General features: G+C 39.9%; 1 protein-coding gene across 1 annotated transcript in view; it reads right to left on the bottom strand.

The window, feature by feature from the left end:
• The window catches only part of MYOF (myoferlin), a 107,797-nt gene that overhangs the window by 49,236 nt on the left and 39,158 nt on the right, over positions 1–19,403 (bottom strand). The window contains exons 18-30 of the mRNA XM_058187014.1: positions 18,598–18,722; positions 16,091–16,207; positions 14,002–14,179; positions 13,238–13,362; positions 12,660–12,766; positions 9,835–10,027; positions 9,218–9,373; positions 7,906–8,037; positions 5,520–5,683; positions 2,087–2,201; positions 667–772; positions 345–484; positions 27–200 (exon numbers count right to left, since the gene is read on the bottom strand). Coding sequence (XP_058042997.1) covers positions 27–200; positions 345–484; positions 667–772; positions 2,087–2,201; positions 5,520–5,683; positions 7,906–8,037; positions 9,218–9,373; positions 9,835–10,027; positions 12,660–12,766; positions 13,238–13,362; positions 14,002–14,179; positions 16,091–16,207; positions 18,598–18,722 — 1,832 coding nt within the window. The remainder of the gene's footprint in view (positions 1–26; positions 201–344; positions 485–666; positions 773–2,086; positions 2,202–5,519; positions 5,684–7,905; positions 8,038–9,217; positions 9,374–9,834; positions 10,028–12,659; positions 12,767–13,237; positions 13,363–14,001; positions 14,180–16,090; positions 16,208–18,597; positions 18,723–19,403) is intronic.

The following is a 19,403-nucleotide window of genomic DNA, read 5'->3' as shown; positions in this document are numbered from 1 at the left end:
AGACAAGGCAAATTATCCCTACGTACAAGAGCTCCTTCAAGTTTAAAGATGGCAGCTGCCCCATATGCATCTGAAGGAGCCATTTTTCTTCTCCAGCGTCTGCGGCGAAAAGTATCAGAACTACTTTGCTTCCAGTGAAACTTCCACCCAATCAAAGATGCAAATTCCCACCCTTCGCGATCTTCGTATGATGTGGCTTCCTAAAAGACAATTATAACAAGCAGTTCAGTGTATTTCTTTGACAAAACACAGAATTATTTTCCGACATCTATTTTCTACATGCTGCCCCCGCCCTCTGTTTTTTCCACAGACGCTCACTGTCAGCTGCAATTTCTTTGTCTTACCTTTGATGCAGTTGTTTGGTTTGGATCCTTTCTGCGTTTTCGAACCAACCTTCGCCTTCGATGGGTGTGATACATTTTTTCTGCTGCACCCCAGGATTTTGGTTTATTGTCAGGAGGAATGGTAATTCCATATTCCCAACCTTAAATGAAAAATACATGTATTGGCCATTAAAACCGGACTCTCCTTCCATAGTCAATAGGGTAGCTACTAAAATCTATGATTCACAGTTTGCCAACCTTTCCTCATCTTTTTCTCATAAGCCAACATTCATAAGACATTCACATTTGAAATAAAAAGCAGGCTGCAAGTTCAAATACTTGCCTTTTTCATCCACTGCTCTGTTGATGTCATATATCCAAGCATCATCGTCCCACATCCAGCCAGGAGGACACATAATTTCACCTGGTGGGGGAGCTTTTTCTCCATTCTTTGAAACATAGAAAGAAGCATACTGAGAATTATGGTCACATTTAGCAGAATGATATATATGCGCATAATCAGGGATGTTCAGGGGAGTTTAAAAAATCAACATAATAGCTGCAACTGCGTACCAAAACTCTGTCCCGGTTTTTCCACATAATGCACATAAAAAAGTTCAATCTCATAGATGGGTCAACATCTTGATTTTTTTTTTACCCTATTATTTGGGGATGTCTCTACATTTCATAATAACTCATTACAAAGTAGAGTACCTGAAAGAACGCTAATTTTATTGTCAGATCCAAATGAGGATCCAAAAATGTATGTCCCAAGAAATGTTTAAACCTTTGAAGTACTATAATATCATTGAGTGGTTTGATGCACTAGACTAGCAAGACTAAGACCAGTTCTTTTCTGTTTGACTCCTCCTGCTGTACAATTGGAAGCAGCAAACTAGGATCCAATAGTTGTAAACTAGCAACTTTTTAAAAGGTGTGCACATGAATTCTGCATTCAAATTTATTTTACAACTTATTTTACAACTCACTAATGCACGTTTTAGTTTGCTTGCACACTGCAATTTAAATTTCATTTTACACAGAAATAATAATAATAACAACAACAACAACAACAACAACACATGTGTTTCCTTCAAGAGCTCAAGGCAACATTTTCTCCACCAATTCTTCTTCATATAATCTAGCAGACAAATATGGGCTAAGAGACAAAAACTGACCCAACCTCACCTACAGCACTTCCATGGCTAAAGGGGCATAGACATAGGTTTGATAAACACAAATACAGTGTTCAGTATGCTAAGCCATAATGCAGAGATCATACTCTGCCAAAATAAACGATCCATATTATGGTTTAGTATTAGCTGAAACTTTGTTTATAGCTTAGACTTAATGAGGTCTTGTAGCAATAGCCTTTAGACTTATATACCACTTCACAGCGCTTTAACAGCCCTCTTTAGGCGATTCACAGAGTCACCATATTGCCCCCAACAATCTGGGTCCTCATTTCACCCACCTTGGAAGGAGGGAAGGCTGAGCCAACCTTGAGCCGGTGAGATTCGAACTGCTGAACTGCTGGCAGTCGGCAGTCAGCAGAATTAGCCTGCAATTCTGCATTCTAACCACTGCACCACCATTGCTCTTATGGGATTGGAAAAAAATTGCTTAGTTCCAGGTAGATCCTCATCAATTGGCTGTGCTCTCTCTCCTTCTCCCCCCCCCACACCAAACACATTAAGTCACCCATATCTGTGAAAAAAATCTGCAGCACTTAAAATTGCTAAGCCATCAGAAGCAGCTCTTACCACATCTGTATATTGATCTTCAGCTGCTTTCCATTCTCCTCCAGGATAACGCCTCTCATTTTGATATACTTCATCAGTGAATTCAGTGTGGCCAGCATCTGCTTCTGTCAGCAAGCTGTGGAGCCAGAAGGAAGACTTCAAAGCATTAGATAACAGGGGATGTTCAACGAAAGACACTGTCCTACAGTATAAACCCGGGGGAACGGCTCTTTTTAAAAGGCTTTTACCAGGGTTTTAAAAAAATATTAATATTACCTATTTTTTTAATTAATATAAAGCTATTGTAGCTATTTTTAATTTTTCTGAACTTTTTTGGGTAATAACAGCAATAAATAAATCTGCAGCTTAGTAAGATACGATGCAGATATTGGTAACATACAGCTCCACCTACTGGGAGGAAAATTATGTGTTTCTTCGCTTTAGAATAGACCAGTAGGGAATAAAAGATTTAAAACCAGATAGGAGGAGACAGAAAACTAAGTGAAGGGGGAGGGGAGAAGAAAGTACTCCATGAGAGGAGGGGAAAAAATTGAGATAAACTAAGAATAGAAGCACTAAGTTGATAGAAGAGCCTAGGGCAAAATAATAATAATAATAATAATAATAATAATAATAATAATAATAATAATTATTATTATTATTATTATTATTATTATTATTATTATTATTATTATTATTATTATTATTTTGTTATCTGGGATGGGTTTGATTCTATTACTCCCAAGAAAGTGGGCAGCGTTTTTGGGTGATTAAATACGATCACAGCTATGTTAGGTTCATATCCTCCTGAAAAGTGGTATGTGCTGGGCCACGTTGTGTCCAATGTTACTTTGTTGGAGGGAGCAATTCCATGTGCCATAATGACTGCGTTATTCTGCCTTCTTCTCAAGAGCCCATCAATGGATCCATTAGTTCTGGAAAATTTCATCCAGTTGTTAACCTTCCCTTTCTGGTTGTTGAGAAGGAAGTCGATCTCCAGCTAATTATCTGGATCTGTTGCAGTCAGGTTTCAGGCCAAGATATAGCACCAAAATAGCATCAGCCATATTTATAGATAAAGGTAGATTTTAGATGGGTACAGCATATCCATCCACACCCCTACATGAAAATGCTGGACGAGGTTATCTATCAGCACAGAATCAAGAATCATCTGATGATAGTCGTTTATATATCTCTGTCCTAGCTCATCCAAGTGATGCAGTCAAGGCATTTTCCCAGGGCCTGGAGGCTATATAGGTCTGGATGGGGAAGAACTAGCTTTGGCTCAATCCTGAGAAAACTGACTGGCTTTGGGTTTTAGATCACAAGTACTTAATCATTTGCAACAGGCTGAATATGAGGCTACCCTTGAGAACCATTTGAAATTTCAATCCAGAATGAAGTGAAATATAATGTGCACATATGGTATTCCATGTCACTGCTGCTCTGTGAGCTGCACTAGCTCCCAATTGGCATAGAGGTGCAGTTTAGATGCCAGTTGTCACTTTTAAAGTCTTTCATTTTTATTTTTTAAATCAATTGGCTAATTATGTTTTTAATCGTTGTTCACCATCCAGAGTTCCTCTGGTTGATCATATACATTTGTTTAATAAATATAGAGAAGCATGACATACAAGTAGCATATATGAGAAGAATTAGCTAAAAGCAGAGGAGAAAATTGGGAAGAGTAGTGGTGATGGGTGACCTCCTAAAAGCACTATAAAGGAAGACAGTCTAAAGGGAGTGGATGTAGTAGTTGGACTGAGCTGGTTGGGGACAGAATCCGAGACAAGTAGGAAAATTTGGTGAGTTCAGCAAAAGAGAAGGAGAGGATGCTAAAGAGGATTGGTGGATGGCAAAACATGTGGAAAGGAGGCGGCTCATGTGAACTAGTTGTTAACAGACAAGCTGTTCTGGATATTCTACCCACAGGCACAGTTTTTAGAGTTCTTAATATAAATTTTTTCAATTTGTTTAGGCACTTGTATCTTCATAAAAGGGTCCCCTTGCACATATGTGCTAGTCGGGCGTTGCTAATCTCCTTTTCAAAGCTGAAGAGCCAATGCTGTCCGAAGACGTCTCCGTGGTCATGTGGCCGGCATGACTAAACACCAAAGGTGCACGGAACGCTGTTACCTTCCCACCAAAGGTGGTCCCTATTTTTCTATTTGCATTTTTTACGTGCTTTCGAACAGCTAGGTTGGCAGAAGCTGGGGCAAGTAACAGGATATCATCCCGTTACACAGCACTAGGGATTTGAACCGCTGAACTGCCGACCTTTTGATCGACAAGCTCAGCGTCTTAGCCACTGAGCCAGCATGTCCCTTCTTCATACAGCAGGAAGAAAAAAGTAGATTTGTTCAGGACCGAAAGAGAAGCATTAATTTTCCTGAATAAAATATCTTCTACATCTTCTGTTACAGGTGGCCCTCCACTTACAACGACAATTGAGCCCAATGCTGTTAAATGAGACATCTGTTAAGTGAATTATGCCTCAATTTATGACCTTCCTTGCCTCAGTTGTTAAAGTGAATCACTGCAGTTGATAAGTTAATAACCCAGTTGTTACGTGAATCTGGCTTCCCCATTGACTTTGCAAAACGTGATCACATGATCTTGGGACTCAGAGCAATGGTCATAAATATGAACTAGTTGCCAAGCATCTGAATTTTTATCATAAAGTCATGAGGATGCTGGAAAGGTCGTAAGTGTGACGAAAAGTCATAAGTCACTTTTTTCAATGCCGTTTTAACTTTGAATGGTCACTAAACAAACTGTTGTAAGTCAAGGACTACCTATACAAAGGAGTAATTCCAGTACAGTTAATAAAAGTAGGAATGTTATCACAGAGAATCTGCACAAGACTCAGGAGTACGCCTCAAAACTAGAGGTATGCACCTAGCTTCCACTTATCTTCTATCTTATCATCATGGATTACATAATCAGTGAAAGATTAAAAAGTAAATAAAATGTTATTAAACTGCTTGTTGAGAAAATGCAATCCTTCCTTCCATTTGCTGATAGCTGAGATTTCAGTAAGACTGGTCTGTTAGCCAAGTTACATTCTGTAGATGACTTGGTTTCAGACAAGGTCCTTTTCTGCCCCTTGAAACTTGAATTTACCTCTAAAAATCTTTGGGAAGGCCTTGAAATGACATAATTATTTCTCCCTGGGATACAATACACCCTTGTTGGCTTCTCCAGAAGTGTCAAAACAAGCTTGCATCCATCAGCCCTTTCCTCAACATCCATAACTTAAGGAAGCCTTTATTTGTGTTGTTACCTTCCCTTGGCATAAACAGGTTTATGCAGGACTGAACTGCTTTTCAACAGGAGTGAGCATTTTCCTGCCTTCCTTTCTTCCTGCTAAATGTATGAGATTTCCTCCAATGGAAGTTACATAAGCTCCCCACCCCACATTTTTTATGAGAAGAATCCAAGTCAAAAATCTGACCTTCTTTCAGGATCAACAAACCACTCGTCTTCCCACTCCCATCCTTTGGGAGGCAAAAAATATTCTCGTTTCAGTTTCATTTTTCCTGTGACATCAGAAAACTTGTGGCGTCCGACAAGGCCTCTGGTTCCCCACTTTCCAAACATAAGAACCTGGTTTTCATACTGTTGCCAAAAAAGTAAATACAGCTTTAGAAAAATGAATCTGTTCACTGTCAGCATTCCAAAGCCATCAAAACAAGAAGTCGGGTACATGTTTAAAACTTCTTTATACTCAGTCTATAATCATCACTTCAGCCTTTCCCGGGATTGACAGACCAGAACAACAAAGTTGGAAGGGACCTTGGAGGTCTTCTAGTCCAACCCCCTGCTCAAGCAGAAAACCCTATTTAACTACTTCTTGCTTTACTCCATAATCTCTATCTAGATGAGATGGGTGGCACGTATATTTAATAAAAAAATAAATCCTAATCAAGGGGTCTCCAGGTTCTTCATCTTCTCATTTCCTTCTCCCTAATGAAACCTAAAATTCTAGTTGTCAACAACAGATCTTCGTATTTTTCTGCCCACACAGAAAATACATCTCCATATCAAGTATTATACCTCTTCCCCTGTCTAATAAATGTTCAAGATTAATTATATATCAATGCTCAAGAAACTTCCCCAGCAGATGTATATTTTTTTTAACATAAAAGCACACCTTTCTTCCACCTTTCTCTCAATACCTTATAAACGGTTTGGATTTTTCATAATAATATTCATGGGCTTTACAAAGATCCCATTGTGTTCATCACAGGTCTGTGAGTAATGTCGGGAGAAGCCCTAAAACTATTTCAAAAATAAAACTACTGGAATTAGCTAAAAATTCATGAGGATCATGGAAGGAGGCAAGGATGGAGTTCGCTGGCCTCTCAAATAAAGCCTGAGCAATGTTCAAATGAGTCTAAAGACATGGGAACCTTTGTAGAGCTTTAGCTAAGGAAAGGCTTTAGGAATATCGATTAAATGAAGATTTGAGCACGTTTATCAATTTCTCTCTCTCTAATGACAGCCGTGAATCCAAATATAACCCACCTATATGGCCTGGAGATCCCTATAGCTTCCCTCAGCCAAGTTTTTGTGCCCTATAAAACTGCCCTTTTAGATCTTTCTCCTGAATCCATAGGAAATTGTTGCTTAATTTGAGGAGAAAAATATTCATGTCCAGGACCAATTCTGCTCATCCTTCCAAAGAAGTGCTGAAGTTTCAAACCCAACCTCTCTGGTAATATTAGTGCATCCCCAAAAATGTGTAGTCTCCAACCCCAAAATATTTACCTGCCATGCATAACAGCTGTAGCTGTCTGAACTGAAACACCTGCTACCTTCAAAATCAAGCTTTGGGCTGTAGCAGCCTGAAATAAGTCCTTTGATTCAAAACACTGAGAAGGGTGATATCGTGCCAAGCTATGGAGCTATTATCTATTACATGGCTTTTGCTGAATTATTTTGTTTATCACTTTATTTCCTACTTTTATATTCAGGGGCACTCAAGACAACTAACACAAAAAAATAAGTAGGGGAATACAAAACAACACATTTTTCATGTTTTCAGATGGCAATGTGCAATACCATTATTAGACCAAACCTTTTCCCCCGAAAATAAGACCCAACCGGAAAATAAGTCCTAGCATGATTTTTCAGGATGCTCCTACCCCCAAAATAAGCCCTAGTTAAGATTGTTAGCCAGATGGGTGCATTTAGTACCGTATTTCCCCCAAAATAAGACCTAACCAGAAAATAAGCCCTAATGCATCTTTTGGAGCAAAAATTAATATTAAGACCCCATCTTATTTTCGGAGAAACACAGTATTAACTAATAAAGGTAAAGATTAAGATTTGCCCTTGAATAAGTAGTTGTACTATCAATTTGATTAATCTTTGGCAGGTGCCACTGTACATGTGTCCCAAGCATGTTCCACTAAAATGAACAGGAGCTGTACAACACATTACAGAAATAAAATGTTCTTTCATTTTCAAGTCCTGAGGGGACATGAGAACGAAGAACAAGAAAAACAATCCTCGAAGCTTGATTTCAGAATATTAGCGTAAGGGCCAAACCTCAACTTCCCAGAGTAACGACAGAATAATGATTAGGCACATACCATTTCAGCAAAGACACTGAATGCTCCTTCCGCAAAGCTATTGAATTTTTTTTCGACTGCACTCAAGCCAAGCCAAAAATTGACTCGCAGCTGTGCTGGTATTTTGACATTGTTGTTTTTGTCTTGTGGGTACTAGAGTATGTTTTAAGAAAAACAATCCTCGAAGCTTGATTTCAGAATATTAGCGTAAGGGCCAAACCTCAACTTCCCAGAGTAACGACAGAATAATGATTAGGCACATACCATTTCAGCAAAGACACTGAATGCTCCTTCCGCAAAGCTATTGAATTTTTTTTCGACTGCACTCAAGCCAAGCCAAAAATTGACTCGCAGCTGTGCTGGTATTTTGACATTGTTGTTTTTGTCTTGTGGGTACTAGAGTATGTTTTAAGAAAAAGAAAGAAAAAAACCCAGTCACTTCCAATGTGTCTTCATCACAATAAAAGATATACAGTACAGATTTCCAGGACTGGTGCCCCATGGTGTAGCTCAGGGGTCTCCAACCTTGGTCCCTTTAAGACTTGTGGACTTCAACTCCCAGAGTTCCTCAGCAAGCTTTGCTGGCTGAGGAATTCTGGGAGTTGAAGTCCACAAGTCTTAAAGTTGCCAAGGTTGGAGACCCCTGGTGTAGTTTGTGCTTTTTCAATCAGAGACTACTTCAAAAAAGTAGAAAACGAAAAACAGAGAGGTTCAAAATATAAACTTGTCTTTGATTTGACTTAAGAGGAAGCAAAGACAGCCAGATGGTTAATCTATTTCCTGTTTTTCCAATCCCAATTGTCAGCCTACAATACTTTGCCACTACCCAATTCCGAGAATAAAGATTGTAATCATTGCTAATATTTCCTTACTATAAGCAGCTTGAAGATCAGCATTGTTATGTTGAGACACTCTAACCATCGAAACACCGTTGTTGTTGTTTTTCTGAATTGAAAGTGGAAGCATGTTTTAGTTTTACTTCCGGACTTTTATAGCAGGGATGGTCTTCCAAATATTGCTGGACTCCAACCCTTATCAGCCTCGGCCAGTATGGCTGGCCAGAAAGATGGAAATGAGAGGTCACAGACTTTCTATCTCTGCTTCAGAGTTTTTAACAAACAACAACAGAGTTGGAAAGGACCTTGGAGGTCTTCTAGTCCAACCCCCTGCCCAGGCAGGAAACCCTACACCATCTCAGACAGATGGTTATCCAACATTTTCTTAAAAATTTCCAGTGTTGGAGCATTCACAACTTCTGCAGGCAAGTTGTTCCACTTATTAATTGTTCTAACTGTCAGGAAATTTCTCCTTAGTTCTAAGTTGCTTCTTTCCTTGATCACTTTCCACCCATTGCTTCTTATTCTACCCTCTTCTTTGTGGCAACCCCTGAGATACTGGAACACTGCTATCATGTCTCCCCTAGTCCTTCTTTTTATTAAACTAAAACTTAAACTAAACTAAACTTCTTTTTATTAAACTTCTTTTCATTTAACTAAAGTTTAAAAAATACAAATGGCATGTCCTTTGTATGCATGGCTGACTCACCAGCCAAAGATATGCATGGAGTTAACAGTACCTTTAAAAAGACTGTCTGAGTTTTCCCGCAATATTTGCCAGATGCTTCGGGACATGTTGTTGAATGTAAAATCTCATGAGCAGGAACACGTGCATACGCCAGCCTCTTCTCTCCCCGGATCATCCATATAAACACGTCAGGCACACTGTTTTGTGGCTTTTGTTTTCAATGAAGGAGAGAGCAATGAAATAGCTTTATTAGTCTTGCTAATATCCAACATCATTTGTAGACTTCCTTGGAAATGACTCATCAGCAAACAGGCCCATTCTAAAGTGCTTCCTAGGCCAACTTATTTTCAATGTCAGATGAAACTGCCATATACTGTACACTTATAAATGCCACTCACATTTACAATATATGCGTGAATTGGCAGTACCGTCTGTACAAGCCACAATTATGTCAAAGTGATTCATTATGGTTCATGACATCAATGTACAAATAACACAATTACGTTACCAGCATCGTGGCAGTTGACATAAGTTGGTAAGTCGTGCCATTTATATCATGGGAACATGATGCATGTGCTATCCTTTGCCCATGGGCGCCCAAGTAAATGTGTGTGTGTATGCGCATGCGTGCAAACAACCCCCTCTCCCCCACGCATACAATCTATTCACCTCTTCAGTTAGTTGTATTAATTTGTCCAGCCAATCTTCGATGTCCGGCAGAGTGGCCTTCACATCCATGGCTTCATTCCTGAGTCTAATTGCTGCTTCCTGAATCTGATGGAGGGACTTGGCCCGCAATCTGAGGATCTGGGTATCAAGGACGGTGACATTCTGCTTGCCTTCTAAGCGAGGCGACTCCTTGCTGAAAGGAAATGCCAGTAATTTTTAGCAATTAAATTTCATTCAGCAAATACTTAGAAGGTCATAAAAAACACCACAAACTAATGCAATATAGTAATGCCCCAGAGATTTTATGAAACCATGATGGGAAACTCTGAATGCAAGAAATGTACAAGGGAAAAATCTGTTCTCAAAAACAGCAAGATTTATGACTGGCGCATTTCAGAAAATCATATTCCTTTTGTTGGGGAAGATTCTTAAAATGAAAATACATGAATATAGATGTGAAAATATAAATGTGAAAAAGAATAAAAACTGCGACTATTTAAATATTTTTATTATTATTATAAAGTTTATATATATATTAGTATCATTTATATATAATTATTATGTTAAACACTGGCTTCTTTTTTCTATAGGAAAAAAGTAGAGGATACAATTATATTTACAGCCACTTGGAGCCAATAGGGATCAGTCAAGTTCTTCTCTTTATTAATTTGAATCTTTATTACAATCACTGACCAGGATTCTACAATAACCAAAAATTAAAACAAAATAATTGCTATTCTAAATAAAATAAGACAAGTTTTAATTATAAGTAAAGGTGAGATGAGCTGATCTGGGTTTGTCTAGTTTTAGGAACAATGCAACCTAATTAGGCACATTCAAGGAAATTAAATCACATTAACCTTATAAACAGTAATTGTACACAAAATGTCAGAATTATCTGGGTACTTTGCCAGATAGGAAGTTATAAAGCAGGTATACAGTATAACAGGCCATGAGCTGTGGATCTGATAAAGTCTACTCCACAAGAGCACAATTCTAACTCATAAGGTTGTGGGGTGGTGGGGGTGGTGGAGAGAATTGTATTTTCCCTTGTGCATTCAGTCTGAATAAGGAGCACAACACTGAGGAGAATCATGCTTAATAAGTTCTTTGGTGCCTGCTTTGCAAAAGATTTCCTAAATAATGGAGAAGCAAAGATATTTATAGACGTTGAGGGCTACAAGATGGGAAATCCTAGGGATTTGCAGGCCGATTTGGGAATTTAGGCAGTTCCTTGCCTGAATAACGGGGGTAGTACTACTGTTAAGCAAAATAGGCCTTTCAGCAGGCAGCAGAAGTGAGTAAGTTCATTGCAAAAGAGATATGATTGAATGTTGAGGTCGCAATAGAAGATATTTGTAGCCCAGGGTTGAATTGTGGAATTCTTGATCCTCTGTTATTTTCAACCAAGTTGAAAACTTGTAAACCGAGTTGAAAACCAAGTTTAGTTTTCGAAACAATCAGATTCAGAGAGTACCATGGACTCCATAATGCTGAGGTCGTCAGCTGATGGAGGATGGAAAGTTGGAGTTTCTCTAGTTTGTAATTTCCTTATAATCCTTATAAGGATTGCTCTTGTGTTGTGCTGTGAGCTAGTGAGGAGGCTTCTATACTTTGATTTTGATAGAATTGCAGGGGCCTTTGTCTGAGGCAGGGAGGATCAATTTGGGCCTCATAGAATTAAGCAAAGAGATGAACTAGGTTTGATCCTGCTCACATCTAAAAATTTGATGGGAGAGAGGGTGAAGCCACCCTTTTGTTTGTCAAGACTTATTTTCTCTATAAATATCTTCAATAACAATTGTTGTCTTTGGAGTTTTTGTTTCAAGTATCTTGCTGCCTTAAAAAGGAAGATATAGATAGTACATTTGTCCGGGTAGGAAACATTGATCTAGTTGCACTTCCAAATATCTAACACATTGCTTAAGCATGATAAGTGGTCAGTTGTATCTTAACATTGGAATGGTCCTCTCTTGACAACCATACTGTAATTTCTGAGGGATGTCCTTTTTCATGTAGGTTGAGACAGACTGTTTGGCCCAGAATCACATAGCCAGGTTTCATGAGGGATTGGAACTCAGAGTCTCCCAGAGTCTGTGATTGGCCCAGAATCACCCAGCTGGCTTTCGTGCCTAAGGCGGGACTAGAATTCACAACCTCCTGGTTTCTAGGCCAGCACTTTAACCACTAGACTGTTGCGGCTCCCGCCCCTGAACCTGGCCCCATGCCCGAAAGTGTCTTGGAGCCGGGCCTGCTGCCAGAAAGTGACTTGGACAGTGAGGGGGAAGGGCCGTCAGGACTTACCTCGGAAGCACCGGCCTCCCTGGCTCAGCTCCAGGAGCCAGAAGCAGGCCAGGTAAAAGAGATAACAAGGCCTCCTTCCCCTGACTCTTTCCCCCCCCAGGCCACGCCTGCAGACCTAGCTGACAGCAATCAGGCTTGGCTGAATCTTAGGTTTCGTAGGCAGGAGAGAAGGGAACAACAGAAGCAGGGGAGGGGCAGGCCTAGGAAGTGCTGAGTCATGGAGCCACACCCCACAGGATATAAAAGGCAGCAAGAGCTGGTGTGTCTCTTTGTATCAGGCAAATCCACGGATTGACTAGAGCTGAAGTTTGTGACTCACCAGCGTCTTGGCAGCTAATGAGGGCTCTTGGCAGATGCTGGTTCTTTTGCTGCCAGAGCTGATAAGAGCCGGCTAATTAAGCCATCGTTCGGATGGAGGCGAGGAGGATATAACATAGACCAAACTGACTCTCAGGAACAGGAATACTTAGCAATCTTAATTTTGAGGCAGCCACAGAGAAGAAAGATACAGCACAGCTTACCTTAAGTCCACTATAAGTTCATCGATCAGCTTCAACCATAACTCTGCCAATTGATTTTCTGCCATCTTTGCTTGTATTCCTGATTTTAAAGCTGTTAGGTTTGCTTGCTAGGAAGGGAAAGAATTGAATAGCCAATGACAGCTTCATTTTTATAATTCATCAAAACAACTTTGGAAAGACCTAACATAGTTATTCAAGTTTATTACAAACATTCTGTACATCTCTATGTAGGACAGATATCAGCAACAATTAAGACCTTCAATTATTTTCCCCTTGCCTGAAATCTCACAAGATTTCTATGACTCATACTTGATGAAAACTCTGAAATATCACAAAATCTCAGTTAGAATTTTGGCATTCTTATGTATAGTTTAGAAATATTGTGAAAATGTAATAATGTAACTGGGGATAGCATAGTTATTTTAGAGGTAACAGACAGCCTATAAAGATAAAGATGCTGCAGTACCAGTCTATTCTTAGAAACTGGATATAAATCTAATGCTGGAAATTCATAATTCATGCATTAACATTAAGTAGTTAATAAAAATAATTTATTAAAATAGTTCCAAACTACTTACCAATTTTACTATCATGGCAAGAATCAAGTTTAAAGGATCCAATCTGTGACTTATATCTTCCCAGTAAGAAGTCAGTGTTACTACTGGCTTTGTGTTTGCCCACGGTAAATAATAATAATAGTTTCCTAAGATGAAACATGGATAAATGAATAGTCATTTATTTATTTCATGAGATTTATATTCCACCTTTTCTCAGGAGCTCAAAGTAATATACATACACAGCATTTCTTTCTCACATTTTTCCCCAGAACAAACTCCATAAGTTATGTTGGGCTGAGAGAAAATGACTGGCCCCTGAGCTAAAAGTTGAAATCCACACTTTTGAAATCCACAGTTGAAATTAAGGTGTAGGGTTAAAGAAATACTAGTTTAGCTAGAGCAATTAGATTTCCTGGTGTTTTCTCGTTGTAAATTTGACCTGCAAGCTCTTTTCAAGATCAGCTAAAGTTATCTAAGTGCTGCAACTAATATTGTAGCTTAAAAATTGGAAGCAAATAATGAAGTATCAAATGGAAAGACGGAGAGGGAAAAGGGAGGGAGAGGGGAGAGAGAGAGAGAGAGAGAGAGAGGGAGGGAGGGAGGGAGGGAGGGAGGGAGTGTTCATACAATTGAGAGGTGTAGTCAAAAAGTCAAGATGATGGCCAAAACTGTGTCATCAAAATGTTGCTGTTTTTTGAACACAACCCTGATTTACATAACAAAATGTAAAAATATTTCCGCTTTAAATAGGTCACCATGGTAGGATCTACAACTGCAATACTCACCATCAAATATGGCCCGGCTGTACTGGGTGGTTGATGCCAATGGTTTACAGGTGTTGTCAAATTTATTGCCATAATTGCCAATGCTAACTTCAAACTGGATGGGCTCGCCAATATCTTGCAACATGGTGGCAGAATGAAACACAGCACAGAGACTGTATTTTCTTCTGCGCTGGTATTTCTAGAGGATCAACAAACATGTTGGCTTACTTATATTACTGACCGAATCTTACCCTAAGGTTTTAATGGATTAATTATTATCCATAGCAGGATGCATAATATTCGCTTAGGTGTGGTGGTGCAGTGGTTAGAATGCAGTATTGCAGGCTAACTCAATGCTCACTGACAGGAGTTCGATTCTAACAGGCTCAAGGTTGACTCAGCCTTCTATCCTTCCAAGGTCTGTAAAATGACGACCCAGATTGTTGGAGACAATATGCTGATTATGTAAACCGCTTAGAGAGGGCTATAAAGCGCTATGAAGCTTATATACATCTAAGTGCTACTTGCTATTGCTGTTGCTATTGCTATTATGTTGGGACCATATTCAAACATAAATAGAATTATGTAAGAGTGGTATAGAAACATAATTTCATTTAATTTAAATTAAATCATGAAAGTTAAAATAGTTGAATATAATAAATATAACTACCAACTGTGTTATTCAATGGTTTTTATTTATTATATTATTTTTATTTATTTTATCATCTTAAAAGTTATAGCCTATGTAGCCTTGTCTGAAGAGTGAGGTCAAAAAAGTTAAGATGGTAGCCATGATCATATGAATAGAGTCTCTCACCCCTTTTTTCATGCATTGTACATGCTGCTGCCATTTTGGTTTCCTGCAGATGCCCTTATACAGGGCAGATGAAAACTGCAGTTCTAGAAGGGTATGCTACGAAAATACATTGTAATTCTTAACGCTGGTAAACAAGCAGGTAGAATGTCTCACATGATTTGTTTTGACTGCAATAAATTGTATTTTTGTACTTCACTGTGTTCTATATTATCTATCTATCTATTTTCCATCCATCCATCCATCTATTTTTTTGTCTTTTAATGTCCCCGTAATCCCTTGCATCCGGGTGGAGTCGGGGCAACTGAATGGAGCTGAGTGTTTCCTGGCCGAATGCCCTTCCTGTTGCCAATGCAGAGTTCACAGCTGATATTTACTCATTGTGCCTAGTTACCTGCTGCTACCTAGGAGTGAACTCACAGCCTCCTGATTGTGAGGAGAGAGCTCCACCTCTAGGCCACTGCACCACATCCATCCATCCATCTATCTATCTATCTATCTATCTATCTATCTATCTATCTATCTATCATCTGCCTATTAACCTCTCATCCATCATCTCTCTCTCTCTCTCTCTCTCTCATCTGCCTATTAATCTATAATACATCTATCATCTATCTATCCATCCATCCATCCATCCTGACCTCTACAGTCCAATAGTCAAAATAATAACAAGTTAAATTATAATTCACTGCAATTTTAGCAGATATTAGGTGGTACATCTGATGCTTTTTCAGACATACATACAGTACTAATTCTTCAGTTTGTTCACCCTTGTAACACAGCACGTTTCGTTGTCAACCTTATACATCTGATGGGATGGTTTGTAGCCCTGGTAACATCGTGGATATGCCCAGGTCATTTTCTTGGCAAAAACAAGAAACAACTGTGTTGTTTTTCTTGGCAAAGCTTGGTTTTGCTATTTGAGCTTTGAGGAGGGCACTCATTGTCAGAGAAGGCTGACAGAATAAGAAGATCTCATCTCCGTGCCATCTTTCTTCGTGGTTCTGATTTTTTTGATAGTTTTAACATTTTAATAACTATAGTTTTAAAATTTGAATTGCTTTTCTATTTATCACTTTATGTTCTGAAGCTGCATAGAGTCATCCTATCGGGGAGATGGGCAGCAAATAAGTTTAATTTTTTTTTTAATTGTCCAATCTAGTTTATAAAAGCTTATAGCCTGGGATTTTCTGATGGTGTCTAAGCACTAGTCTGCTCCAAACAAGAAAGATCAGCTAGAATAGATGATGCTTTTTCCTATGATAACTGTTTACTGAGAAACAAAATGCCACTTACCTCTACAATTAATACGTCATCGCTGGGTATAGTTTCAATTTTATTAGCATGTGGTTTGCTATCGAGCAGTGTAGAAAGTTCGACCAGGATTCTGCCTCTGTAAGAGACACCTTCTCCCTGCAACCCAAGCAATTTACTTCAATGTATAGTTAGCATAATATTCTACATTACCAATACAGCACCATGTTCTTCAACTGACATATTGAATCCTATATATCGGAATAAGAGAGTTCTTTTGTTTATAATTACATTGACAATGTGTAGTTCCAGCATTGCTATTGAACCCAAGAAAATAGGTTTCAACATGTGTTCATAAGATGGGAGGTTTTTTGAGCCTTTAAAGGTTTAAAAGAGTCTTGAATTTTGGTTTATTTAAAAATGGCCGCCTTCTCCTGGTTGCGTTAACAGCCATATATTATAACTATCTCCTGAGTTTGCTGTTTGTGGAAAGCAGTGGAAAGCCTCTTGTGTGCCGTCCTCTGGCTCTTATCGATAGGTACAGGGAAACTTGTCAAAGCAACAAGTTTGTGTGTGCATATATGCGAGTCTCTCTCTAGTATAGGAAGGCATATTCTACACTTGAAGCATTTGCTCTTAGATGTTTATATTGACTTGTTCACCATCACTTATGCCCTTGTGACTGTTGTGGCTCCAGCCCCCCCTCACCTTGGGCCTGGCCCCCTGCCAGAGAGTGACTCAGAGAGTGAGGAGGAAGGGCTGTCAGGGCTCCCCTCCGCAGGGCCAGCCTCACTGGCTCAGCTCCAAGAGCCAGAGGCAGGCCAGGTGGAGGAGGTGACGAGGCCTCTGTCTCCTGTATCTCCCCCCGCCCAGGCAATGCTCCCAGACCCAGCTGTGGACAATCAGTCCTGGTTAGATCCCAGGTTTCATAGACAAGAGAGGCGGGAACAACAGAAGAGGGGGTGGGGCAGGCCTAGAGAGTGCTGAGTCATGGAGCCACACCCCACAGGGTATAAAAGCAGGAGGGGCTGCTCTACTATTTCGTGACGGACAAAATGAACTGGCTGGAGAAAACTTGAGCTGAACTATTTGAGCATTTGGCCTGAATTGCTGTTTGTTCCTGACTTACTGATTGCTACAGTAACGAGCTTACTGACACCGGCATCTGGGAAGATAAAGAAAACCTTGGCATACGATCGCTGTTTTGCTGCCAGAGCTGATAGCTGCCGTGGACTACATTGCTGGCTAATTGAGTCAGTTCACATGTTTCCCGGACTGAGGTGGGGGGGACAGAACAGTGACGTCCTGTCTGGATTACTGCAATATGCTCTACATGGGGCTTGAAGAGCATTGGCAAGCTTCAACTGATGCAAAATGCAGCTGCATGACAAGTAAATGGTGTCAGTTACTTGGCACATGTAACACCACTACTTCAGGGACTATTATGATTGCCAGTATGCTTCTGGGTGCTGAATAACAGAGTTGGAAGGGACTTTGGAGCAAGGGTGAAATGTAAAATTTGTTACTACCAGTTCTGTGGGCGTAGCTTGGTGGGGGGTGTAATGTGACTGGGTGGGTGTGGCCAATTTTTTTTTTACTTTTAAAAGCATTTTCTCTACAACCTCTTTGGCCAAAGAGGTTGTAAAAAATGCTTTTAAAAGCTTCTGATGATCAGGCAACTCAGCTGGGACACCAGAGGAGCCTTTTAAAAGCATTATTTTTACAACCTCTTCGGCCGAAGTGGTCGTAAAAAAAATGCTTTTAAAGGGTTCTGACGGTCCCAGCTGAGTTGCCTGATTGCCAGAACCCTTTAAAAGCATTTTTTTAACAGCCTCTTCGGCCAAAGAGGTTGTGAAGAAAATGCTTTTAAAAGGTTCGGACGATCCCAGCTGAGCCACGCGATCATCACAAGCTTTTTTTTTACTTTTATAAGCATTTTTTCGGCCAAAGTAAAAATGCCTTTAAAAGTAAAAAAAACCAAAACCTCTGATGATTGCGCGGCTCAGCTAGGCATGCGGGGGGGGGGCAGGGATTTTTGCTACCAGTTCTCTGAACCACCCGCCACCATCGCTACCAGATCGGGTGATCCGGTCCGAACCAGGAGCATTTCACCCCTGCTTTGGAGGTGTTCTACTCCTACCCCATGCTCAAGCAGGATATCCTATACCAGGGGTCGGCAACCTTAAACACTCAAAGAGCCACAAAGGTCCTAACTAGAAACCCCTTGTTCAATTTTGAAGTTCAGTTCCCCCACTATAGAGTCTCTTCCTAGTGGGGCATCCTTTTTCCTCTGCCGACCGGAAGTCCGGTTGCCTCACCATAGAATCTCCTCCTAGCGCCGCATCCTTTTTCCTCTACCTGTCCTAACCGAAAGCCCTATCAATTGTGGAGCTGATCGGCAACAGGGAGCTGCAGCAGATGGATGAAAGAGCCACATGCGGCTCCAGAACCGCGGGTTGCCAACCCCTGCCCCTTCCCTACTGGTTCGCGAATGTGAGCGCGCATTTAGAAAAAAAATACATTTTCTCTAGAAATATTCAAGAACCAACCTTTCCATAATTTAGCTCATCATATGGGTCTGGAAATCCAGTGTATTCTCTTGGACTTCCATAAAGATTCAGGTAACAAGGCCCAAATGTTGGTAAGAAGCCCACTTCCGTATCTCCAGTATTTGCTAACAAGGAAACATCATGATTAGGAGACATTAAGGCTCACAAGTGTGATAATTGAATCTAATTACAGCAAGGTAAAATGTTAAATATTAATGGTTAGTAAAATGAGAACTTTTTTTTCTGTTTACACGGAGAAAGTTTAAATATTAATGACTATTTCCATCTATATATAGCCATTCCAATCTATCAATTCCAGCTGTTCAAGCCAATTCCTCTGTATGCCTGAGGTTGGGAAGTGGCAGCCACTTGGCCAAATCTGGCAAAAACATGGCATAAATATGACTGACTAGCTATCTTATGAACAAGGACTCCTTTATTCATAGACTTGCCACAGATAAAACCCAAGTTCCCCAGGATCACAGAGCCTGAAAAGCCATTTAGCCCCAAACTCATTGATACGTGTCTGAGAAGTCTCAACAGCTGGGTTTCCTGGCAGTTCCTTTATTTTGCATTCATTTTCCTCCAAGTTATATTGCCATGTATTTTCTGCAAAACCACACCATATGATGGTCAGTGCAATATTATACTGGGGTCACCTTTGATGGTTAACACTATTCATATGTTTGTACTTTCACTGAGCCAAGAGAAGCGCTGAGATTTAAACCACCAACCAGCCACAGTTCCTTTAGCAGTAGAGATATATTGTACAGCCAGATCGCTAAAATAATAATTGCCCTAAAACT

The sequence above is a fragment of the Ahaetulla prasina genome, chromosome 6 (genome assembly GCF_028640845.1).
Source record: "Ahaetulla prasina isolate Xishuangbanna chromosome 6, ASM2864084v1, whole genome shotgun sequence".
NCBI classification, from domain to species: domain Eukaryota; kingdom Metazoa; phylum Chordata; class Lepidosauria; order Squamata; family Colubridae; genus Ahaetulla; species Ahaetulla prasina.
This window is presented reverse-complemented; position numbering and strand designations above follow the sequence as displayed.